We start from the raw sequence: 26669 nt of genomic DNA on the forward strand, positions 1-26669 counted from the left end.
TAAACAACGGGGGTCCAGACAGCCCCCCCGTTTAGGACACTGACAGGCTCAAGTGTGGATAGTCAATAGTAGATACTGCACACAACGCTCAATTTCAGAATTGGAACTTATTGCATCTTATGTTTGTACCCAGTGCACTTCATATGTGTATGTCCTCGATGCCTAGAGGTACCAAGGACATTTGATATGCTCAGTGTTCTCCCCAGGCTGTTTTCTGCGGGCGCATTGCCCGGCAAACAGCCCACTGCCCGGCACTTCCCCCCGCCACATTCCCGGTCACCATCCGCCTCCTGGTGTGGAACGCTGGCCTCTTAAGTGACCGGAGGCTAAAGAAGCTTCCGATCAGTGGCAAGCGTTCCCAGTGATGCATTGCGCGGATGACATCATGATGTCACCCGCGACGTGAAGAGCTTACCCTGCGCGCCTGCTAGATCCAGTCACAGCAAGGCACCGGGAGTGGGAGCGCCGCAACTGAGCATGTTCAGGTAAGTTCTGGGCTGGGGCCAGTCTGGGGGCACGGCATATGGGGCCAGTCTGGGGGCACGGCATATGGGGCCAGTCTGGAGGCACGGCATATGGGGCCACGGCATATGGGGCCAGTCTGGGGGGGCACTGCATATGGGGCCAGTCTGGGGGGCAAGGCATATGGGGCCAGCCTGGGGGGGCACTGCATATTTCAAGTTTAAATCATTATAAGGTCAGGGTTTAAAACATTTTATTATTGCGAAGGCCCCACCCGGCTGGAAATATTTTCTGCAGAGAACACTGATGCTGCTATCATTGTATGTACTATAAGCACTTTGGATATAAATATTGTATATTTTATTCTATTTATTGCTACCCAGTGCACTTTATATACCCATGTCCATGACACCTGGAGGTTTATGAAAAACAATCATATGCTGCTATTTTCGTATGTACTGTATGCACTTTTGGATATATAACCACCGTATGTTTTCTGACGTTTGTTGTCTACAATATACATCTTTGTGGATTTTCTTTTGTTATTTTTTACCACGTTACTAATAAATACAGTTTGCCTTTTTGCTATAATTTTATTGAGATCTATTTTACCAGTAGCGCTATTATCACTACACCATATATATTTCATATTGTCTAAATTGGGGTCAGGGAAGCCCCTAGCCAGTGATGACCAGCTGATCTTTGGAGGTGCGCTTAGGGATTCACCACTACTGTTTGTCTACAAGCGCAAACCTGTCCACCACCACATATCTGAACCTAAGGAACATAGGTAAGTAGCGTTCCCGCTAGGCTGTTTTAGCGGGGCGCGGCGCCCTGCCCTCTTTCTGGAAGGCAAAAAGCGCCCTGCCCTCCAGAAGGAGGGCAAAAAGCGCCCTGCCCTAACAGCCTGCGGGAACTGTCTTCACCCGCGGGTCGCAGTGTCCCGCGGGTTAAGAAATGTGCGGTGACCCGGTCACCGCCGGAGAATAGACGGCGGGCGCATGCGCCCGGCATCTATTCTCCCTGTCTGCAGGGTTTGGGGGCTGCCCGGCGTGTCCGTAAGTGCCGGCACGCCCCCAAGAGTGACGAAAAGGGGACGCATCTTATAGACATGCCCCCTTTTCAATGACCACGCCCCCTGCCTCGCGCCGGAGCTAGAGTGAACACTAGGTAAGCACAATTTACTTCGCTTTACTACATTTTATTCTGAATTTCTCAATAGCGAAACTTATGGCTTTGGGGTGCTGCAAAAACACTGCTGATACTCTAGGGCGCCGTGGTTCAAAAAAGTTTGGGAACCACTGGTCTAGGTATATAATTCCATCACCGGAATAAGAGGAGATTCTATGGCGATTTTACAGAACTTGTCTGGTCATTTCCTGTTCTTACACAAGACTTTTCCATACAGGACTCCTATTCATAGTTATACATTTCTTCCAGGGGCTAATTGGGGAGGAAAAAACTACCATTTATTTCAGTTCATTTTCTAGAATAAGCATGGACTTTCTCTCAAGATAATAACCTATGATGTCTATCCCCCTCCGTTATAGGGGAGAGGTAGGCACATATACAATGCATAAAGAAATCTTACAGCAGCGGAAGGCAAACACAGGTAGATATAAGTCCCCTTATACATATAGGGGTTTATGAATCAAGCAATGAAAAGTGTGGAGAGGTGGACCAGTGGAGAAGTTGCTCACAGCAACAAATCAGCTCCTACCTATTATTTTATAGACTTTACTTAATAAATCCTACTTCAAAGTAGGGATGTGCAGGCTCGGATAGGTTCGAGTTTGCACGTTGAGTTGAGAGACAAAAGTCAAGGAATGATGATGTTCTTCCATGCAAGATGACGTTTTGCCTCTTTCTGAGTTCCGTTTTTTTGGAGGGAAAAATCCGAACTCAACGTGCAAACTCGATTGGTTGCTATGGGCAACTTCTCCACTGGTTCACTGCTCGATACATCCAACGTCATAGTTCCGCACAGAATTATAAAGTGGGTGAGAGTCATACGATTATAGGGAAACCAAACAAGTCTTCATTCTCCCTGCATATTACTCCTGTTGTTCCATCCAGGATAATAAAAACGAGACCTGTGCTGTTACAATATGCTATCTGTGCTGCCGAAACTGCACCAGCTGGACACATGCCAAAGTGCCGCTAGCACAGAGTGTAGACCACCAGGTTCCCTGTCTGATTTTGCGACACATGCAGGCAGGCAAACATACGTCATACACCGGGACCTCTTAACGCAGCCACAAAACGACCTCACCCACAGGCTGATGACAGTTTTTATCTCATCACAATTACCACCAATTTGATCTATTTCAGGCTTTGTTCTCATTTTGAAGGCAGGCATGAGGCAATATCGGCTACTGAAAACGTAAACTACCTAGAAGACATTGCTGTCTTATGGGAGGCATTCCCCTTTAACAAATGGCTGAGGCCGCTACACTCCATCTTTAGATACAGTCCTGCAGCGATCAAATCAACAGTCCAGCTGTACTTATTCCAGCATGTAGTCCGCAGGGAAAGTCATTCAATTAAAAAGGCTAAATGCAAAATATATACGTGTATATTAATAATAGTAATACTAAGGCACTCAAAATCCCCTCTGCCTAACTACCGTATATGCTATTTGTGGTAAAACGGTGGCAGTAGCTGTGTCACGGCTTGGGGTGATATCGGTCATTGTGAATTTTTACAGCCTGGTACAAACTGCGCATATATAAATAAAGGCTGAATATTGTGGCTTGGCGCCGGCAGCTGGGCAATCAGCAGAACATTCTTGTTGTAAGTGGTTTGTGTTCAGCGGCTGGAGAGGCGATTCCAGACATTTGTGTACAAGAAATCTACTGTTCAGAATTTAAATTGCAATCAAGCTGACGTGAATGGTAAATCTATTAAAATAAAGAGCAGGTTTTAGCGGCTGAAACAGTAGGTTTAATGCACACAAGCAGGAATTCATTACTTCACAGTCAATTGCTAGGTTCTTGTTTTATATTACTAGATGTATTGTCAGAAATCCAGAGCAGCAATTATTCCTAACAAAACGTATAAATGTTTTAAAGGGTCTCTTTATGCCTGATTTAAAGGCTCTCCCCCACTGACAACTTATTTTCAAAATGTTATTTGCCTAATTGTTTGCAGTGGAGTGCAATGCACACGCTCGGCGTAGTTCTGTGCTATGCCGGATTACTGAGCCAAGCTCACACCTGGTGTATTTTGAAAGCACGCACACGCACGCACACACACACACACACACACTAGAGTTGAGCTACATTATACAAACGCAGATTTGACATTGCAATCGTGCTCTCGTTTGTATAGCTAATGATGTGCCAAGACTAAACGTTCACTCGTTCAGTCTCGGCACATCCCTCATCCCCGCACATGCTGAACCTGACGAGATCGTCGAGTTGACCTGCATGTACGGGCGATGTCGGATGTCAGAAGTGACCAGCAGGCACGCGCATCTCTGGTCACTTCTGACCAAAACATGCCCGATGCATGCGCGATTTGCAAACGATTGCGCGATAACGATGTCATTATCGTGCAATCGCTTGGCTAAATCGCTAAGTGGATACCCCCCATTACATCTTTAATGTGGATAAGAGATTTCCATCCAAAATGAATATGACTATATATTTAGTGCTTTATAAACAAAGGGAAAATAAATCAATCAATCAATCCGATGAAAAAAATGTTGGGTAACTACCATTTTTTACGGCTTGTTTTGTGAGGTTATTAAATAATGATAATGCTGCAGATTTTCCAGTGTCATGTGACTAACGTGGCAACCACAGCCACGTGAAGTATTGAGCAGAGAGGCTTCAGAACGCACCTCTGAGCTCCGTTTTTACTGTGGCATTTTCCCACTCTCTCGACATGCGGACAGTCAGAACTTTTACTGTGTTTTTTGTTTGTTTTTTTACAATGAAAGTGAATATAGTGTGTGTGGACAGCAATAATATAACAGTGGTATTATATACAAGGAGGAGATAACGGATGTTACAGAAAAAAACATTTATTGAAAATATATAACAAGGAGAGAAGCAAATTCTTACAATGTGGTGAATGCCAATTGCAAAAATGTATTTTGGGGAATGAAAATAAGACTTTATATCACACACAAATATGGAGGGGATGCAATAAGATCTTATTTAGCAAAAGTGCAATACAGGTTGACCCTCCTATATCCAAAATGCTTGGGGCCAGGGGTATTTTGGAATATTTGCATACAATTATGAGATATCTTGGGAATGGGACACAAATCTAAACACAGAATGCATTCATATTTCATATACACCTTATACACACAGCCTGCAGATAATTTTATACAATATTTTCAGTAATTTTGTGGCTCAAAGAAAGTTTGTGTACATACATGAATTTCATTTATGTTTCATATACACAAAGCCTGATGGTCATTTTATACAATATTTTTAAATACTATTGTGCCTTAAACAAAGTTTGTGTACATTGAACCATCAAAAAACAAAGGTTTCACTATCTCAGTCATGCTAAAAAAATTCTGTATTTCGGAATATTTGGATATGGGAGACTCCACCTGTATTTTTAAAGGCAAAAACTGTCTAAAGCTGGCTACATACTGCAATATCATGCCTGCAATACACCACAGTATCACACACCACAAAATTACACACAAACACACACTGGTCACATGCTGCAATATCACAAACCACAATATTACACACATCTAGTGTTCACTCTAGGTCCGGCGGGAGGCAGGGCGCCGGACCCAGAGTTAGGGCACTTTTGCGAGCGCCGAAGGGGCGCGCGCGCCCGAAAAGGGGGTGTGTCTGTATGACGCGTCCCTTTTTCGTCACTCCTGGGGGCGTGCCCGGCACAAACGGGCATGCCAGGCAGCTCCCAAGTGCTGCGGTCACTGTGAATGGATGCCGGGCGCATGCCCTCAGGACCACAGCAAAATCCCAAGGAGCCACTGGTGGAACAAAGGGAGGCTGAATACAAAGTACACCTTGCAGAAAGGTGCGGACATCAGGAAGAGTAGCAATCCTATGCTGAAACCACACTGACAGGGCAGAAACTTGCACCTTCAGAGAAGCAAGGCAAAGACCGTGATCTAAGCCCGCCTGTAGGAAAGCCAACACCACCCTGGATATCCTGAACACCTGAAGATCATAGCCTCTAGGGCGACACCATTCAAAGAAAGTATGCCATACTCGGTGGTAAATTCTTGCAGGCGCAGGTTTCCTTCCGAGCTCTGAGCATGGTGTTAACTACAGAGCTGGAAAAACCCCTGGACCTCAAGAAGGCTGTCTCAACAGTCAAAGACAGACGTCTCAGGTCCAGGTAATGGCAAGGACCCTGAGACAACAGGTCCGGACATTGAGGCAACAGCATCGGAGTGTCTACGGAGAGACTCCGAAGATCTGAGTACCAGTGACGTCTGGGCCACGCTGGAGCCATCAACAGGAGCGTGCCGCCTTCTTGCTTGAATTTTCGAACCACTCGAGGAAGAAGGGAGAACGGAGGGAAGAGGTACGCAAACTGGAAGGTCCACCAGACCGACAGAGTATCCACCAGAAGAGCCTCCGAGTCTCTTGTTCTCGACCCGTACACAGGCAGCTTGTTGTTGTGTCGGGAGGCCATGAGGTCTATCTCTGGAAGGCCCCACTTGTCCACCATTAGTTGAAACACCTCCTGGTGAAGAGACCATTCTCCTGGATGCACGTCTTGACGGCTGAGAAAGTCTGCTTCCCAATTGAGGACTCCCGGTATGAACACCGCCGAGATGGCAGGGAGATTGTCCTCCGCCCAAGTCAGGATGCAGGATACCTCTGTCAGTGCCGCCTGACTTCGGGTTTCTCCTTGGCGGTTTATGTAAGCCACTGTGGTGGCGTTGTCCGATTGTATCTGCACGGGTTTTTAGTGGAGAACATGTTTTGCTTGCTGGAGAGCTTTTAATACCGCCCGAAGTTCCAAGATGTTTATTGGAAGCCACCTGCCCTGGAACAAGTGTGGACCAGTCACTGCCAGTGACTGGTCCACACTTGCTGACAACGGCAGAAGGACCCAGTTTGCCACCCAAAAGGGGCGTCCCTTGTACAGGTGAGTCATCTGCAGCCACCAGGCCAGAAACAGACGTACCTCCGGAGAAAGCACCATGGTCTGTGTCTTGATCCGATGGGGCAACCCATTCCATCTGGAGAGGATCAATTTCTGCAGAGGTCTGGAGTTCCACCATGTCGAACATTGACACCATGGAGCCCAGTAATCTCATCGCCGAGTTAACAGACACTCGGCGGCTCTGAAGGCAGCTGCGTACCTTGGCCTGTAATGCAGAGATCTTTTCCTCCGTCACAAAGATCCTCTGTTGTTGAGAGTCCCCGAGATGGAGCATCCTCTGCGAGGGAACCAGGGTGGATTTCTTCCAGCCGTGATTCAGCAACAGCGACAGATATTGTCAGTTGCAGATGGCGCTGGAAGACCCTGCTAACAGCAGAAGGTCATCCAGAAATGGCAACAAGCGGACCACCTGCATCCGCAGGTGGGCTGTCATGACCTCCATGACTTTGGTGAAGACTCGAGGCGCTGTGGCCAGACCAAAGGGCAATGCCTGGAACTGGAAATGTTGGTCGAGCACTGCAAACCTGAGGAATTGCTGGTGTGCTAAGATAATAGGGACATGCAGGTAGGCGTCCTGAATGTCCGACACCATGAAATCCCCAGGCTCCATTGCCAGAATAATGGAACGCAGGGTCTCAATCCTGAACAGAGGAACCCTCAAGAACTTGTTCAGGGATTTGAGGTTGAAGATGGGTCGGTAATACCCATTGGGTTTCTGCATCAGAAAGAGATTGGAATAGAAACCCGTGCCCCTCTGGGATAATGGAACAGGCACTATATCTCCAGCCAGGAGCATAGAGTGCAACACCTTTTGGAGTTCCAGGGCCTTGTCCTGATCTGACGTAAGGCCTGTGGAAAAAAAAAATGGCTGGGAGGCCTTTGCTGGAAGGAGAGGGCATACCCCCGAGGGACCACCTCATGTACCCAAGTGTCCTTGGTAGTCATGTACCAGCACTGGGCGAACTGAAGCAGGCGGCCTCCCACTCTGGGGTCCCCCAACGGGAGGCTTGTCCCGTCAGACTGAAGGCTTATCGTCCGACTTGGGAGTAGGACGTCTTGTACTCCAAGCCTGCTTCTTTGGCTTGGCAGATTTCCTGTACCCGACTGTCTGGGAAAGGACTGGATCTTGGACTTAACCCTGGGCCCTATAATGTCGAAAGGACGTAGTACCAGACCCTGATTGGACTGTAGCCAATGGCAAACACGCAGATTTAGCTGCTGCCAGTGTGGCCACAATTTTGTCCAGGTCAGGACCAAACAGGACCTGTCCATTAAAGGGCAAGCATTCCAATCCCTTCTTGGAATCTGCGTCCGCTTTCCAAGAGCGCAACCACAGGGAGCGGCGAGCCGCTACTGCTGCCGAGGAGATTCTGGAAGTGAGGAGACCAGTATCTAAGGCTGCCTTACTGATGTACGTGGCATAGTCGATGAGATTGCCCACTAACTCCACCTGTTCAGGGGAAGAGTCAGTGTCCAGAGACACTTCCAAGGTATCCGCCCACCACTCCACATCGCCCTCCGCTAACAGTACATTACATGTGGTACATTTAGCTGAAGAGGATATTCACGTTCACTCCCAGACATGATGAGTGTAAACGGAGCGTATGTGACTCCCCACACAGACAAACACTTTGTTTACTGTGAGGTAATGAACACCCTGCAACACTGCACCGCAAGGGCTTTAACAGAGGAAGAACAGGGATAGTAAAATGGCTGACAGTCAGAAGTGAAAGTACAGTCAGACAGCGTTAGCAGTAAGTCACATACAATGCAGAAATAAAACCCTGCACTACCAGCACTGTGATCAACTACACAGACCAGAGCCTGGTAGAAAACAGCGCTGCACACTCTGATCTTATCGGAGGAGAGGTATGCAGGGGGACCCGGACCGCGATGCCACCTGTATCAAACTCCAACAGCGTTTGCACACTTCCTAGAAAATGGCCGCCGAGAAGCTGAGAGGAGGCGGGCCTGGGGGAGGAGCACTGACACAGCTCACCAGAGACCGCTGTGGAAAGACACTGTGCAGCGGGGGAGGCGCCGGCTGTGAGACAGGGAAGGCGCACTCCCCTGGCATGCTATTAACCCCTGGGACGCTGGAGCATATCCACACTGCTGCAGCCCGCTGTCCCTGGTGGTCTAGTTGAAAGCGCAGGATCAGTACTTGGCTCCACGCGCAGCCTGTCCTCCGGGAGCCCCCTGCCTCAGGACCAAATGACTGAATTGGCAGGTACCCAGTCACTTACCTGACCCCTTGAATCCGGTCACAGTCAGGAATATTCCGGGGTCACCGCTAGCTGCGACCCCAGACACCCACCAGCATCCCCGAAACAGCACCGGCGTTCTAGTCCGGCGGGGTGAAGGAGCGACAGCATGGACATCTGTTATGACTGTTTATGCTGTACAGCTCATCTTGTGCAGCAAAGCTAGTTGAAAAACTTCAGGGGCTGCAACAGCCCCCCTCTGAATATGGTGATCCGACTCCGAGCCAGGCACCTACGAAACTGGTTTGCTTTGGCTCGGGGGCGGGGTATAGGAGAGGGACCCCAATGCATCCTGGGAGGCTGAAAATTTTAACTCTGAGGTGCCCGATGTCTGCCGCCATCGCCTATACCCAAGGTATCCTGTGGATACCCTATGGACCCTGAAGTAGATATAATCCTATGGAAATCAATACAGTGATCATCCCGTGACATAAAATTACATTTGATGCGATCTCACTCATAATAAACCATTGTTGTATCTTTAAAAGAAATTGTAAGAGAATGTGGAGAATAAGTCATTCCTGATCAGAGATATGGTAACTAGTAAAAAATATATACATTTTGCTCAAAGGAAACGTTAGCTGGAAGTTCTGTAATTGCAAAACTTTAAATCTAGCTCAATAATTGATATTTCTAGACTCCTTGTGTAGAATTGATCCACTTTGCCAGGTACACGATAAATTCCACTGTTATGCGGGAAGTAACTTGCACAGAGCTCACACGTATGAGTGGTAAACCCAAATAACCCCCTTGACACAAATCTATTTCATTGGAGCAATACAGTATATGTATTATTTTCTGCAACTAGAACACATTCGGTTACATTTTTATATATAGTTAAAGTCAGACTTTAAAAGTATTGCAATTTAGCTGCATTTGCAGTAGGCAATAACAGAGTAGATGGAAGACAATACGAATGCTCTGTATTTCTGTCTGGTACTAGGGAACACAGGAAGTCTACAACATTTTAAAGCTGCATACACACACACACACACACACACACACACAACGATTTAGTAAATGAACGTTTTTAGTAAACTACTTTCGTTCATTTTTTTCAAAGGAAAAATGAACGAAAATCGTTTACTAAAATCATTCATTTACTAAATATAATGAACCATTTTTTTGAACTACAAACGATTTTTGCATAGTCCCTTACTGAAAAATCGTTGAGTCGGTCAGCCTGACTGAACTACAAACGCGAACGCGCATGAACGATAATCGTTCACCTTCTGAGTTAAAACGATGAACAATTTTTTCAACGACTGAACGATAAACGATATCATTATCGATAATTGTTGTGTGTGTATGCACCTTTAGAAATAGATTTTCAGTCAGTGGTGTAACCTAATTCTGCTGGCCCCAGCTGCAGGACTTGAAACAATACCCAGCCTGCATCACACCTGATTTCTCCAATCACACATTTCAGTAGCAGAGGCGCCTGTACAGACTTCATCCACATACATGCTAATTTTTGGTTTGAAGTGAAGTATATAAACAGCATAGGACACCATTCGTACAGACTGACATCTCAGCTTGCGCCTAAGGCGCATTATGTTCATCGCACGGTGTTAAACCTGCACAGCGATCTTCAACAGTTTTAGAGACAATGATAACAATACATAATTAAATATTGCATGTATGTATACATATAGGAGACAAATGCTATACTTTTTTTTAGGTCGTAAAACGGATATTATTATTAATACATTATTGTACCTAAAGGTTTTGCAAATACTTATATATGTAAGTGATTAAACATAACATTTACCCTTCAACAAACGCATCCAGTTTGGCCAGTTCATCAGACAAGCCGACCAGCACATCCAGTGTGCCTACCTGGGGATATACAAAAGTGGGGAGATAAAATTGTATCAATTCACGTAACATATAATTTGGAATATATAAACTATAATATGAGATATGGTAAGAACTTACCCTTGTTATCTCTATTTCTACGAAGTCCATAGGGTTCCACAGGATACCTTGGGGTATAGGTGTGACGTCAGTCGCTGGGCACCATAGAGTTAAGCTTTTCAGCCTCCCAGGATGCACTAGGGTCACCCTCCTATACCCCGCCCCCGAGCCAAGGCACCTCAGTTAGTTATCAAGCCATAGGCCGGAGGAGGAGAAGGAAGAGAGAGAAAAAAGATCTGGACACATACAAGAATCACATTCTCACCAGAGGGAGACGGAAAACCGGTGACCAGAGCAAAGCCCATCTGCAGCACAGGTGCGACAGGGCGGGAGTCCTGTGGAACCCTATGGACTTCGTAGAAATAGAGATAACAAGGGTAAGTTCTTACCATATCTCATATTTTCTACTTCAGGGTCCATAGGGTATCCACAGGATACCTTGGGGATGTCCCAAAGCTGTATCCTTTAAGGGTGGGGACGCTCCTGTGCAGAAAGGAGAATCCGCCGCCCGAAGGAAGCATCCTGAGAGGCGAAGGTGTCAAACCTGTAATACCTCACGAAGGTATGGACAGAGGACCACGTAGCAGCCTTGCAGATCTGAACTGCCGAGGCACCACGTCGAGCTGCCCACGAAGGACCCACAGACCTAGTGGAATGAGCCTTCAGAGAAGGAGGGACCGGTAGGCCTTCATGAAGATAAGCTTCAGAAATAGCCATACGGATCCAGGCTGCCAAAGTTTGCTTTGAAGCAGGCCAACCCTTTTTACGGAAGCCATAGAGGACAAACAAAGCGTCCGACTTCCTAAACGAAGAAGTGCGGTCAACATAAGTCCTTAAGGCCCGCACAACATCCAAAGAGGCCTCACCCAGGGAAAGACCCGGTGAGTTAACGGCCGGAACAACTATTTCCTCGTTAACATGAAACTGGGAAACAACTTTGGGAAGAAACTCGGGCCGAGTGCGGAGCACTGCCCTGTTCCCATGAAAAACCAAGAAAGGGGGTCTACAAGAAAGAGCCCCTAACTCAGAAACACGTCTGGCCGAAGCAATGGCCAGAAGGAAAACAGTCTTAGCTGTTAGCCATTTAAGATCCACTGAGCCCAGTGGTTCAAACGGCGGTCCTTGGAGAGCCCTCAGGACCACAGCCAAATCCCAAGGCGCCACAGGTGGAACAAAGGGCGGCTGAATGCGGAGAACACCCTGCATAAAGGTGCGCACATCCGGGATTGTAGCAATCCTACGGTGAAACCAGACAGATAGGGCCGAAACCTGTACCTTCAAAGAAGCAAGGCGAAGCCCATGATCTAGTCCCGCTTGCAGGAAGGCGAGAATCCGAGACAGACGAAACTCCCGCGGTGCATAACCGCTCGGTCGACACCACTGGAAGAACGTATGCCACACGCGATGGCATATCCTCGCGGAAGACGGTTTCCGAGCTCGTAACATGGTACGCACCACAGAGCTGGAAAACCCCCGGGACCTCAGCATGGCCGTCTCAACAGCCACGCCGTCAAAGACAGCCGAGTCAGGTCCGGGTGAAGGCAAGGACCCTGAGACAGAAGGTCCGGTCGTAGCGGCAACCGCAGAGGACTGTCCACGGACAGACCCCGAAGGTCTGAGAACCAGTGCCGTCTGGGCCACGCGGGAGCTATCAACAGGAGCGTCCCTCCTTCCTGTTTGAATTTCCGGATTACCCGTGGAAGAAGGGAGACCGGAGGGAACAGGTATGCGAACCGGAACGTCCACCGGACGGACAGAGCATCCACCAGAGACGCCCCTTCGTCTCTTGTGCGAGACCCGTACACCGGCAACTTGTTGTTGTGCCGGGACGCCATGAGGTCGATCTCTGGAAGACCCCATCTGTCCACCAGTAGTTGAAAAACGTCCGGGTGCAGGGACCATTCCCCCGGATGAACGTCCTGGCGACTTAGAAAGTCCGCCTCCCAATTTAGCACTCCCGGGATGAAGACCGCTGATATGGCCGGAAGATTGCGCTCCGCCCAAACCAGGATCCGAGAGACCTCTACGAGAGCCGCCCGACTGCGAGTTCCTCCTTGCCTGTTTATGTAGGCCACGGTGGTAGCGTTGTCCGACTGGACCTGCACAGGGCGACCCTGGAGAAACCGCTGTGCCTGCTGGAGAGCATTGAAGACCGCACGGAGTTCCAAGATATTTATTGGAAGCTCCGCTTCTGTCAGCGTCCACCTGCCCTGGAACAAGTGTGGACCCGAAACTGCTCCCCAGCCCCGAAGACTGGCGTCCGTTGTCAACAGGACCCAATTTGGAACCCAGAACGGACGTCCCTTGTTGAGGTGGGTCGTCTGTAACCACCACGCAAGGGACAGGCGAACCTCCGGGGTGAGCACAATCGTCTGGGACTTCAGAGACTGAGGCAGCCCGTTCCACTTGGACAGGATCAGGTGCTGCAGAGGTCTGGAGTGAAACTGGGCGTATTCCACCATGTCGAACACCGACACCATGGAGCCCAGTAACCTCATCGCCGAGTGTAAGGACACCCGGCGGCTGTGCAGGCAACTGCGCACCCTTGACTGTAAAGTAGAGATCTTGTCCTCCGTCACGAAGATCCTTTGCGCTGTCCCGAGTCCAATAAGGCTCCAAGATGCAGAATCCTCCGAGACCGGATTAGAGTGGACTTCTGCCAGTTAATTAGCCAGCCGTACCGTTGCAGCAGTGCAATGGTCAGGTCCAAGTGGCGTAACAGGAGCTCTGGAGATCCTGCCACCAATAACAAGTCGTCCAAATACGGCAACATGCGGACTCCCTGCAGCCGCAGAGAAGCCGCCATGACCGCCATCACCTTGGTGAAAACACGTGGTGCTGTTGCCAGGCCAAAAGGTAACGCCCGAAACTGGAAGTGGTCGCTGCGGATTGCAAACCTGAGGAACTGTTGATGGCGCAAAAGAATAGGGACATGCAGGTAAGCGTCCTGTATGTCCAATGACACCATGTAGTCCCCAGGTTCCAGCGCCAGAATGATGGACCGTAGGGTCTCCATCCGAAACTTCGGGACCCGCAAAGACTTGTTGAGTGCTTTGAGGTTGAGAATCGGACGATATGACCCATTGGGTTTCTGTACCAAAAATAGATTTGAATAGAAACCCTGGCCCCTCTGGGAGAATGGAACAGGCACTATAACTCCAGCCTGGAGCATAGTGTGCAATACCTTCCGCAGCTCCGTAGCCTTGTTCCGGTCTGATGGCAGACCCGTGGTGAAGAAGCGAGCCGGGGGTCTGTGCCGGAAGGAGAGGGCGTATCCGTGGGAAACCACCTCCAGAACCCAAGTGTCTGTCGTAGTGGTCGACCAACACTGGGCGAACTGTAGCAGGCGGCCTCCCACCCTGGGATCCCCCAAAGGGAGGCCCGGACCGTCAGGCCGCAGGCTTGTCATCTGGCTTGGGGGCCGGACGTCTGGTACTCCATGCCTGCTTCCGGGGCTTGACCGATTTCTTAGGGCCAGCCTGTCGAGGAAACGACTGTGGTTTGGGCCTGCCCTGGGCCCTAGATGACCGAAAGGACGATGGTCCAGAACCAGAAGGAGCAGCGGCCGACGGGAGACAAGCAGATTTGGCTGCCGCCAGCGTGGCCACAATCTTATCCAGATCCGGACCAAAGAGAACTTCTCCGGTAAACGGCAACGCTTCCAGACCTTTCTTGGAATCTGCGTCCGCCTTCCAGGATCGCAGCCACAAGGTGCGACGAGCAGCTACCGCTGCTGAAGAAATTCTAGACACCAGAGTACTAATGTCTAGAGCCGCCTCGTTGATGTAGGTGGCCGAATCACGGAGATTGCCAATCAACTCCGCCTGTTCGGCCGGACAGTCGGATTCAAAAGAAGCCTCTAATGAATCCGCCCAGCGCTCCATCGCTCTGGCAACCCAGCAAATGGCCATAGCCGGCCGTGCTGCCCCCCCTGCAAGGGAATAAGCGGACTTCAGGCAGATTTCTACCTTGCGGTCCGTAGTGTCCTTAAGGGAGGACATGGATGGCATCGGCAATGTGGCACTACGGACAAGACGGGTCACGTGAGAATCCACCTGTGGAGGGGATTCCCACTTAGCAAAATAATTATCCGCGAACGGATAAGCCACCGCCAGGCGTCTCTGTGGCTGGTATCTTTTGCCAGGTTGTTTCCACGCCTCCTCTAAATGGTCCACCAACTGACCCGAAAGAGGAAAGACTGTGGCATCGCCCTTCACATCTTTGAAAAAGGCATACTTAGATTTAGCCGCTGGGGGAACTTCGTCCTCAATCACCAAGGCTGTGCGGACCGCCCGGATAAGTCCAGGAATATATACTTTGGACTTAGCATCAGCGTCCTTAGTATGGAGAGGTTCCTGATCGTAAGGATCCAGAATCTCCCCATCATCAGACGTCCCTTCGTCATCCTCATAAGGAGCGGACAGAGACGCCACCGGCCTTTTATGAGGCCGCATCACAGACTCCCCTTGCAACACATCCGACAAGTGCTGTACAGAACTCGTCCTGGCTCCTGAGAACCCGGGAGCGGGGAAATAGGGAGACTGTGGGGTACCACCAATTGTCGTGGGAACCCCTGCATGGGTGACGACACCACAGACTGCTGGGACAAACCCATCGGAGTAAACGCGGGCTGCGGAGCTAACTGGCCCACTAAAGCTGTTAACGCCTGAGCGAAACAAGCCCAGGGCGGCTCCTGTACCGGTGCTGTAACCGTAATAGGCCGCGCCATGGACAAACACTGCCGGCAAAGGCCCTCCGCGCTACCCTCCCCCTCCGCTAACGGTACTTTGCACATGGTACACTGTAGCCGGAGGGGAAATTCACTTTCAGACATGATGGCACCACGTATGTGACCTCTCTCACCAATTAAGTATTAAACAGGCGAGAGACCACCCTGCAGCACCGCACCGCAAGGGCTTTAGCAGAAAGAACAGGGACAGTAATAAAGCTGACAGTTTAGAGAAGAAAAGTTACAGGCAGCGCTAGCACAGTCACATACAATGCAGAGAAATAACAATTCCTGCACTAACAGCGCTGATCACTCAACTACACAGACACAGGGCCTGGTAGGACACAGCGCTGCATACACAGACCTGAGCCACAGCGGAGGAGAGGTATGCGGGGGGACCCAGACCACGATGCTTCCGTCCAGCGCTTCCAGCAGCGTTCACCATGCGTTCTGGAGAAGATGGCCGCCGAGGAGCAGAGAGGAGGCTGGCCTGGGGGAGGAGCGCTGCCACAGGACCAGTCGGCAGCATGCAGAGAGGGCTGTGTGCAGCGGGGGAGGCGCCGGCTGTGAGACAGGGAAGGCGCGTTCCCCTGGCATGCATTTAACCCCTGGGACGCCGCAGCGCTACCGCTCTGCTGCGGTCCGCTGTCCCAGGGGGTAGTGGAAAGCGCAGGTTGGTCGCCTGGCTCCACGCTGCAGCCAGTCCCCAGGGAGCCCCCTGCCTGGGGACTTAGGACCATGTGACCAGCGGGGACCCACCGCGGGACCCCGCTGCTTACCTTTGTCCCCCTTGGATCCGGCCATGGTCCGGAACATCTGGGGTCACCGCTAGCTGTGACCCCAGATGCTCACCAGCATCCCCGGATCGGTACCGGCGTTCTGGTACCGGCGGGGGTGTAGGGAAGACAGCATGGACGTCAGGACTGACTGTCCATGCTGTACATCCAGATGTGCAGCCACAGCTGCACTGAAGAAAGCTTCAGGGGCTCTTCTAGCCCCCACTCCGACAGGTGCACCCGACGCCGGCCGGGCACCAAACTAAACTGAGGTGCCTTGGCTCGGGGGCGGGGTATAGGAGGGGGACCCTAGTGCATCCTGGGAGGCTGAAAAGCTTAACTCTATGGTGCCCAGCGACTGACGTCACACCTATACCCCAAGGTATCCTGTGGATACCCTATGGACCCTGAAGTAGAAATATACATTTTTGCTGCACCATATTATTTTAGTAAATCCCATACTGCTGAATGACCAAACGGTGGGAACTCCTGCTTCCCGAGAGCTAAGGGCAGAGTGACAGCAACTGTTGTGTCCGTGTTATTAAGCTTCATTGATCACAAGAGGTTGATGTTAGATATGACGGCAACATTCTGAGTAAATGGCAAAAGTCCAAAAATAGGTTCATATCAATAGATGTAAGCATAGCACAAAATATGCCCAAAATGCTGCCATCAACCAGGAGCCCCCCTTATTAAACACAAGACGATGCACTCACAGGGCAATATCATTAAGCAGGCAGGTAATTAACAAGTCAGATGCACAAGATCAGAGCACACGGTGCTGCCGCAAACCTTCCAATGACCCGATTGGCTAAAAATTACTCTATCCCTGCCCACATTTAAACTGGAAACAGCCAGAAAAGCAGGACCCAATTAAATGCACCACCTACTTAAAGATGGCAGAGCGGCCGTCTCCAGCACTAAGATCCAGCTTTGTTTCACAGATACCTGTAGCAAGTTCTTCCTCCAGTGGTTTCCCTACCTCCAGCCCCCTCTGCTGGGAGATCCCTCAAAGGAGTCCTCAGGAACTAAATTGCTAATTGTGAGCACTTAGGCAGGCAAAGAGGTAAGGAGGCTGGGCATCTCCCCAACCACAAGAGGGCCTGCAGCTGCAGACCCACAGACATCACTGATGCCCAGCACATCCGTCTCCTCTACATAGCTGGACAGGTACAGGTCTCATGGGGCTGTTTAATAGCCAAATGGTGGGAGTTGCAGTGCAAATGTGTATTATCTACTAGTAACGACACCGTTAAAGCTCTATTAAGTTTAGTTTAGAAGGAGGAAACTTACCATTACATGTAGTTTCAAAGCTGCTGCAGAGCAACTTGCCTAAGCCTGCTTCTAGCACACACTACACGTAAGCCTCAACTTATCCTTAAGATGTGGACTGCCATTACAGTCCATGTTTTAAGGATATCCATGCTGGAGCACAGGTGACTTCATTAGTACCTTAAGCTGTCCGTACACAAGACCAACTTTCCTCCAACCATCCAACTAGTTGGTTGGAATGAAAATCCGGTAATGTATGGGAGCAAATGACATTCAGCAATTTTCACCCCATTGCAGCGTTGTAAGGTGTGTACCCAGTTTTGAGTGCTTAGATAACACCTGAAGTATAGTGAGAGACACAGAAAAAATGAGACAGGCGGAGTATGTAAGGGAATGTGACACGGTGAAGGAATAAGACAGGTAGGCGAAGAAAAAAAAAAGAAATGAAACCGATAAGGAATGCATGAGACAGACGGTCTAAGAGACGACATGGGGTAGTCTGGTTATAGAAAGAAATAGAGAGATGGGTTATAGAGAGAAGTAGAAATTGAGTAAGGACAGCGTTTTGCATCCATTATCAGTGCATCTAGACTGCACCCTCGCCAGCCAGGAGATAAGGAGGCACTTAGGAGTTCTGTGTCCATATAACAGCAGGAAGCTGTAGGCTGAGAAATCCCAAGACACAAACACACACAAAATGCTCTGTTCCTGGACTTCACACTTAATTTTTGATTGCCATCATATGTGTTGAACTAGTTAACGCAAAAAAAAAAAACAACACATTTACCTTTAGGTCGGGTATGTTAAACTTGGCGTTGGCTGACAAATTGTTGTGCTTGGTGGTGGCTGCCATCAGTTTCTCCCAGGTCTGTTGGCAGGTTTTCTCCCCAGGAGCAGAAATCAGCCAGAACTCGGTCATGATTGCTGGCTAAGTGCTGGTCGCAAGCAGATATTCACTATAATAACAAAAAGAAATAAGAGGAATTGTTACAACAGATGTAGTGTAACCAGGAACTTCATCCAAACTTTATCAGGGTAAATGTGCTCCCCCCCAAGTACAGGGAATAGTCACTCCTGTCTCCACCTCTACAGTATAGCTGGGTACACACTAGACGACTTGCAATGCGATGTTGTTAACAATTTCCCCTGAACTCCCAGGCAAACGATCTAGTGCTTACACACTGTCCAAAGGATATATCTTGCATCGTTTGGTGGTTAGATCGTTAACTATATAATGTAACCATATCGCCTGATCGTCCAGTAGTGCGTATACACTGCACGATCTGAGGGGAATGGTTAACGAGATTGATGGATCTTCCTGCATGTAGAGAAGATCAGAAAATGCAACAAACACCGATGCATCGGAATCGGCCAAATCGTTCAAAATATCGTCTAGTGTGTAAGGGCCTTATGACCAATCCATATTAATGGAACAGTAACCTGGCCCCTCTTAGATTGTCCATAATACTGGCCTGAAGGCAGAAAACTACCCAATAAAATGTAATACTGTATGAAGGCCCAACTTAAATAATTCTGCTACAGATATTATACCTGTAGGTCAGCTACTTTGTATCCAGTGACCAGTCACATGTGAGTGTACACCCTATGGGTTCATTAAATTATTACTAAGCTGAGGATGTTGTAACTATTGCTCCAGCGGTAGCCCCAAAGCAGCCTACCTGATGCATTTCGTTTAATTATTATGGATATTCCAATTTACGAAGCTACAGATCTCCCTTGCTCCTACGGTCACCAAATTAGGTATATCCCCTGTTCTTAGGAATATTATAGGTCACAGATTTGCACTAGCTGTGGATAGTTTTATCATCATAAACATTTGTGGTTTGTTTTTTCTTGCTCAAAACAAGATGCTCAAAATAATATGCTGCAAAATAAGTTTAGTCTAATTTACTGCTTACTGATATTCCATATACTGTATATTGATATGTTTAAATTAAGGGTGGACAATAATGTACAATTCAGGAACCAGCTTATCAATGCTATAGGCCAACAGGACTGCTTAAGGTGCCAGGGAACATGTTCATCAAGTGCTAAAAAACAAACAAACAACTGTATGCACCAAAGTAATTTATCAGCTGCGTTCACTACCTGGGCTCTTACTATTGTCCACACTACTTAGCATAACAGGAAAAGTGCATCTACATATATATGTACAGTAATTAAAACACATTGATACTGTTATAATGAAGACTATGCTGAGTTTGTATTGAGTCTTTGTAATGTAATTATAAATATACATGCGATAAGGCTCCACGGACTCCTCTTTCATCGCAATGGACAGACAAACAGCACAGATAAATCCAAAGTTTTGGTTATCCCTTGAAAACGAGGCGTTATTCCCGAAACGTCGGATTTATCTGGGCTATTTGTCTGTTCATTGCAATGAAAGAAGTCCGTGGAGTGAAGCCTTATCGTAGGTGTTAGATATATATATTCTCTCTCATTACTAAAAGTTTTTCTTACTGTAAAATATCCTTTTTAGAACTATGAAAATTGTTAATACTCTCAAGGCCGTATTCAATTAGCGGCAAAAACGGACATTTTTTTTCACCAATGACGAAACCGGCAAGCAGGCGAAAATGGAGAAAAAAAAAAACTGGAGAAAAGTTTTCTACATCCCAGACCAGGAAAAAAAAATAAAATAGCAAAATCCCAATTTTTGGCTAAAAACTTGAGGATTTCTTTCAGAAACCTTTTGACACCCGCCTAATGATAAATTAGCCCAAATTTTTTTTGTAAGTTGCGTAATTTGGCGAAAAATGACCACGCAAAGCTTGGGCAATAAAAAAAAAAATAAAAATCGTTGAAAATTATAGAAAGCAATTTTTTTTCCAGGAAATTATTGTTCCACATAAATTGGGAGTACGTTAAAATGGATGCAAGTATATTCTCGTGCCGTAAAAGCGGAATTTTAAAAACCATTAAAAAAATGCCTGCTGGGACCGCGTGCGATGTTTAAAACACTTGACACAACCATACCGCCCCCGGGAAATCAGACCCAATACGTTAAAAATATTTTCAACGATTGTTGGTTTTCTTTCGCCCAAAATTTGCGCAATTATTTTTCACCAAAGTACGCAGCGTACTAATTTTTTTGCACTAATTTATCATTGGGGGTGGGTCCAAAGGGTTCAGAAAGAAATCCCCTTATTTTTAGCCAAAAATAGGGATTTTGCATTTTTTTTCTCCTGGTCTGGGATAGAGATAACTGTTCTCCATTTTTTTTTCCTCCATTTTTCGCCTGGTTGCCATTTTCGCCTGTTCTTTGGCGAAAATGTCGCTTTTTTTTGTCAAAAAACATCCTGTTCCCCACTAATTGAATTCGGCCCTCAATAAGAGGTGAGAAACGTATGCAGCAAACATTTTGAATACCTTAACACTGAACAAACATTTTATTAGTAATATTTCATAAGCCACTATTTAGGTCTATCACAGCAGAATTTTGGCTTATGAAATAATACAAATAATGTTCAGTTTTAAGGTAATCAAAATGTTTGCTGCATATGTTGCTCATACGTTACACTATTCTAGTGAAAAATAACTGCAGGGAGCTGTTGAATGTCTACAAGCCAAGGACAATATTTTGCACTTATGTTGTCCATACACACAGTGATATTACAGCAAGCAGGTTAAATGGCCCTGACATCGCAAAGTGCGTCTCAAAAGAACTACTACAATACTTAAGGTTCAAGTTGAAAACATGGGGACCCCACCTCCGCACAGTTGCTGCCGTTAGCATTAGTATGGGAGCATGTCTGCGGTCCACATCTGCAGACATCTATCCAGCAGTGGAAACTGTTCGGAAGATGGTAGCTGCACCGACTATACGGGAGGTGGGGGCCACAAGTTCTAGTGTTCATTCTAGCACCCTGCACCTGTTACAACTCGTGCGGTTCCTCTTTCCTGCCTGGGGTATAGCACTCTGCTCTGATGATTCAAGCACACTCTGGTCTGTATCTCAAAAGTTTGTAGCATCAACTGAGTGTGCTAGAAGCACCAGAGCAGAGAGCAACACCGCAGGCAGGAAAAGAGGAACTGCGCGGGCAGTGACAGGTGCAGGGTGCTAGAATGAACACTGTGGGCCTGATTCAGAGCCGGACGCTCTGAACGAGTTCCCGCTCTGAATCAGGGCGTTTTTGTTTTTGTTTTGGAGCATCCTCCTGGACGCTCGCATAGCTGTGGGTTACCACCCACAGCTTATGCGAGCGTCCATGATGATGGTCGCGATGGTCAAGACCATCGCGAACATCGGGCTTGCGACGAGACCCTGCGGTAGGGTCTCGGTGACCGCAAGCCCTGGAGTGATTTTGGCTCTATCAGAGCCAAAATCACTCCCACCGACATCACTAGTGATGTCAGTGGGGCCGTACCCAGACGGTAGGCGTTCCCATGGGCAGCATCTGGCAGCCACGCCCCCGGCACGCCCACCAAAGGGGGCGTGCTGTCACTCACTATCGACAGCACGCCCCCTTTGGTGCGAGACCCGGAGCGACAGCTTGGCTGTCGCTATCCGGGTCTCGCGCATGCGCACGATGGAGCTCCCTCCGTCGTGCGCATGCGCACTAGGGTACCATCGACCCGCTTGCGAGCACTCAGCGCTCGCGAGCGGGTCTGAATCAGGCCCTATGTTCTGAACTTGAACTTCTTAATTGATTTTTCCCATTATTAGAAATGTTGGTAAAGGTGGTCAGAAGACACCTACTATGGCTCAGGGTGTGCGGTCATCTTCCAACCACACTAAGGTCCCAACAATGCTTTAAGAGAGTGGTTCTCCATCATTTTCCAATTTTCCACCTGGGTAGTCCATTTGTGTTAATTGTACCCAGCAATCTCCACTCTGGTGTTATATGCTCCGGTGCCCTCTGGTGCTATATGCTCCGGTGCCCTCTGGTGCTATATGCTCCGGTGCCCTCTGGTGCTATATGCTCCGGTGCCCTCTGGATACGGTCACACAGAAAAGCAGCACAAACAAGCATTGGTACCCGGAGACTTTCTCAGCTTTAAATAACGTATTCACACGAAATACACATGCAGTACCAACGTTTCGGGACACCCTTTAGGCTGCCTATAGAGTAATACGTATAAATATACATGGGTTATAGTCTATGATTTACCTAATGAACTATTTGCACCACGGGTCATGAGAGGACACTGGGTGATCAACTGGGAATTAAAGAAATGCTTTTCCCCCAGCAATTCCTTACCACATGGTGTAGTGATGGAAAATTCTCTAAGAGTTTAATAATGGATTGGCAGCCTTACTTATGGGAAATGATGTGTGTGGCTACAATTATTACAGGATGTCATTGGAGTGACTGATCTAAGTAATTTATCCCATTCATATCTTTGGGATAATGGAAGGAAACATTTTCCTACTGCAAAAATGGCGATGGTCGCCATAAGGTTTCCGTCTTGCTTTCTCCAGATGGACAATTAGGGTTTATGATCGTCCCTTACTGCACCAATCCACACAAAGCATTTCTACAGAGCAGGAGAGTAAGTGTCACCCCTGTGGCTCTGAGTTAGAATGATGTAAGAAAGAAACACCTCCCTCCTAACATAGCAATCGGTTACTAATATACCATGGGGGGGGAATATAACGGTTTTGTGCACCGCACTAAAATTATAGGCGCCCGATACAGCAATTCAATTGTTGCTCCGATCGGGCGAGAGAGCCATGTGCAGACATTTCTGCTCGCTGCCTCCTGAGGTGACAAGCAGAAATGTGCGTCGTTTGGGTGCACTAACCAGGATTATAGATGGGTTTAGCCGTTATATACGCGGCTAAACCCAGTCTGTTTTTGCCGCACCAAGCACAATAATTGATAGACGCCCACAACAATTGAATTGCTCCGATGGGCGCCCCATTACTTATCACAACGCCCAAAACAATAAATTTATATATATATATATATATATATATATTTTAACATATTAGTAATATAGTGTTCCCGCCAGACAGGGTCGGGTAGCACGTGGAAAGGGCGTGGCTAACCTAGGAGGGGGCGTGTCATTGGGACATACCCCCAATTTCTCACACTTGGGGGTGTGTCCAGCACTTAGGGAGGTGCTGGGCTTCCCCCAAGCTCTCCCCTCACGGTGAGTAGATGCCTCATGCACGTGGCAGCTATTCACCCAGCGGTGATAGGTCACCGTAACTTCTCCCACCCGCGGGACACTGCGGCTGGCGGGGAAGGCACAGTACAGGATGTTTTAGAAGCCTGGCGTGAACACTAATAATAAATCTAATTTATCTTGGGAAATAAGCAGCAGTCATTATGGGCATGATGCAGAATATTACCAGGCCAGTTGGCACAGCATAACTTATGTAGAACCACTCAGAGGGGGTGATTAAATTGTTTTTTGAGCGGTGATAATTAATGGGCGCAATTCCATTGTTTTGGGCACCCATAATCGTGCTTGTTGCACCCAAAAGCACCCGGTACTGGTTAAGGTGCTCAAACTACCAGTTGGGCACCCAAAACACGGACTTTTCGCACATTTCTGCTCGCCATCTCAAGAGGCTGCGAACAGAAATGTCGTCGCAAACAGCACTGTTGCCCGATCGGAGCAACAATTGAATTGCTCCGTCAGTCACCCAATACTGAGCAGCGTGCAACTAAAAATTTTAATCGCCCCCAGGGAAAGCTCAGAATAGCGCAAGCATGCTTATGCACCTATACAGATTTGCATCAATAAGTTCCACAAAAGAACATAATTCTATAAAGATAATTATTGTTGCAACAGAACAGACTACAATATAAACCAACTGATATTCATCTATATACGCATCATGACAATGCTTTTAAATGACTTGAACGCCGGTCTGACACACAGAACAATGCGGGACCGGCCTATATTGCTAATGTCCATCAACTGAGTAAAAGTCACACAGTGCTAAATGTTTCCTAAATTTCATTCTTTAGATTTATGACACCGACCCTGATAAACAGCAATTCACAAATAAATATATTTACATACAAGTCAGACTCTTCAACATCATTGCTCAGATCCATTTGAAGTGGCTTTAATCTTTGTGTGACGGTGGGGTATTGTTAAAACTCATCATTATTATTTTGTCTTCTACCTAGAAGAGAACTGAGCTACCTACAAAGAATAGCTTGAGTGATTCAGCAGGAATAAAGGGGAATTGTAATAACAGGCACACGTGGTGATATAAGCCAGGCAATTAACAATAATTGGCTACACAAGTATAACAAAACACTCAACACAGTCAATATGCCTACAGGCAACGTAAGTATAACAAAACACACAACACAGTCAATATGCCTGCAGGCTACACAAGTATAACAAAACACACAACACAGTGAATATGCCTGCAGGCACCGTAATGTTCAAGACAGCTTTGTAGAACCTTGGCTTGCGGAAGCACCTCCAATACAGAAATATAATTATTACCGTGTTATTGCAAAAGATCACTGAACCAAAAATACAGGTTTATCCAATAGCATAAGTCACTCTTACATAGTCACAAATAAATAAATAAATATATATATATATATATATATATATATAATCAAATGATAACAGCATTTGAAAATGAGCTACTATTCCCTGCCATTTTGCATTAAGATTGTTGTTAAACACTAGTACAGGCCAGGCCAACTTGTGGCTCTCCAGCTGTTGAAAACTACAAGTCCCAACATGCCTTGCCACAGTTTTGCTGTTAGGGAATGCTAAAACTGTGGCAGGGAATGATGGGACTTGTAGTTTGACAAAAGCTGGAGAGCCACAGGTTGGCCAGGCCTGCGCTAGTATAATGCACCAAATGAATGCCAGTGGGTATTAGGTCTAATAGTCGAAAGGTGACATTCCCACAATCTATTTCTTACGTAATAACATATGCAGACAGTGATATAGATTATATCAACAAAGAAGGAAAGCATGAAAAATTAGTTAAAAACTCTTCACTCACATGTCTAAAGCTCACGTTCGAGCTCACCGGTCTACAGTGTGGAGGTTTTCCCAGTGTGTGAACTAGCTCTGAATGTACGCTGATTTTTTGTAATTAAATTAAACTGCCTACAAAAAAAAAAATTCTAATGTTTATCTTGTTAATTAGAAATAAACAATAGTTTTATAAAATACAAAACAAAAAGTAACAGTGATTTCACCAGAACCGAGCTCAGCGCTAGAAGCTGCAAACTGCTATTAATCATACAGTAACATGCAAGCAGTAACCCTTTTTATTTACTACGTACCTGTGCCCTGATTTAGAGTTAAGCTGGGTAAAGATATATTTGCAGATGGTGGTTGTTCATACACACTGAACAGCTATCATCTGTCTTCTGGTCTCAGGACCCGCAGGCCGGGGGGGATGTGTCCCGCCCCTCTCCCGCACGGCGAAGGTGTACAGGCGGGCTCTGGCTGCCCGTACACACAGCAAGCAAATAAGCAAATAAAAAAAAGGAACTCTTTGTTCCTGGAACAAGACATGTTGCAATGCATGGGTGCAAATTCATTCATTGTTTTGCATGCAAGGAAAATAGACTGCTAATGCATATACCGAACCAATATTGGGCAGCTTTGTTTTTACACTGCAATTATGGGGGGTATTCAATTACAGGCGAAAAGTCCGAGGTCGGACGTTTCCCCATCATCGACGCTTTTTCTGGGATAAAGTATCGGGCGCGTGCCCACTTTATCCCAGTATTCAATTAGGATCCGTCCAGACATGGGGGATCACTATGGGTACCTCCGATTTGGGCTGCTGAAGGTAGTCAGGGTTTTTAATAGCCGCGGCTTTAGAAGAAGGGGTGAAGAATAGCACTTAGGGTTTTTTGGGGGGGAAAAATAACTTATTCCATCAAAATGGGTGCAAGCATATTTTTAAGTCCCTAAACTGCTTTTGTAAAATTCTTCAAAAATGCACCTGCCGCTACCCGCCGCATTCTTGAAAACACCTGCCGTATACTTGGGAACCCCTCAGGAATCAATTTTGCTAGGTTAGAAGTTTGTCCCCCAATTTTTAATTTTTTTTAACCCCAAAATTCAAGTACTTTTTTTGGGGTGTCCTGAGTATTTTCAAAATTTTTTGCCACAGATTACTTTTAGAGAACACTCCCAGGGCTGCAGGCTATTTTTTTAAGCCTG

General features: G+C 47.3%; 1 protein-coding gene across 1 annotated transcript in view; it reads right to left on the minus strand.

Annotated features, from left to right (window-relative positions):
- ATP6V1C1 (ATPase H+ transporting V1 subunit C1) overlaps nt 1-26669 on the minus strand; it is a 55594-nt gene that overhangs the window by 18769 nt on the left and 10156 nt on the right. The window contains exons 2-3 of the mRNA XM_088442662.1: nt 18322-18490; nt 10612-10679 (exon numbers count right to left, since the gene is read on the minus strand). Of these exons, the coding sequence (XP_088298788.1) occupies nt 10612-10679; nt 18322-18453 (200 nt within the window). The 5' untranslated portion in view covers nt 18454-18490. The remainder of the gene's footprint in view (nt 1-10611; nt 10680-18321; nt 18491-26669) is intronic.

Source organism: Taudactylus pleione, unplaced genomic scaffold (assembly GCF_031769625.1).
Source record: "Taudactylus pleione unplaced genomic scaffold, aTauple2 ptg000314l, whole genome shotgun sequence".
Lineage (NCBI taxonomy): Eukaryota > Metazoa > Chordata > Amphibia > Anura > Myobatrachidae > Taudactylus > Taudactylus pleione.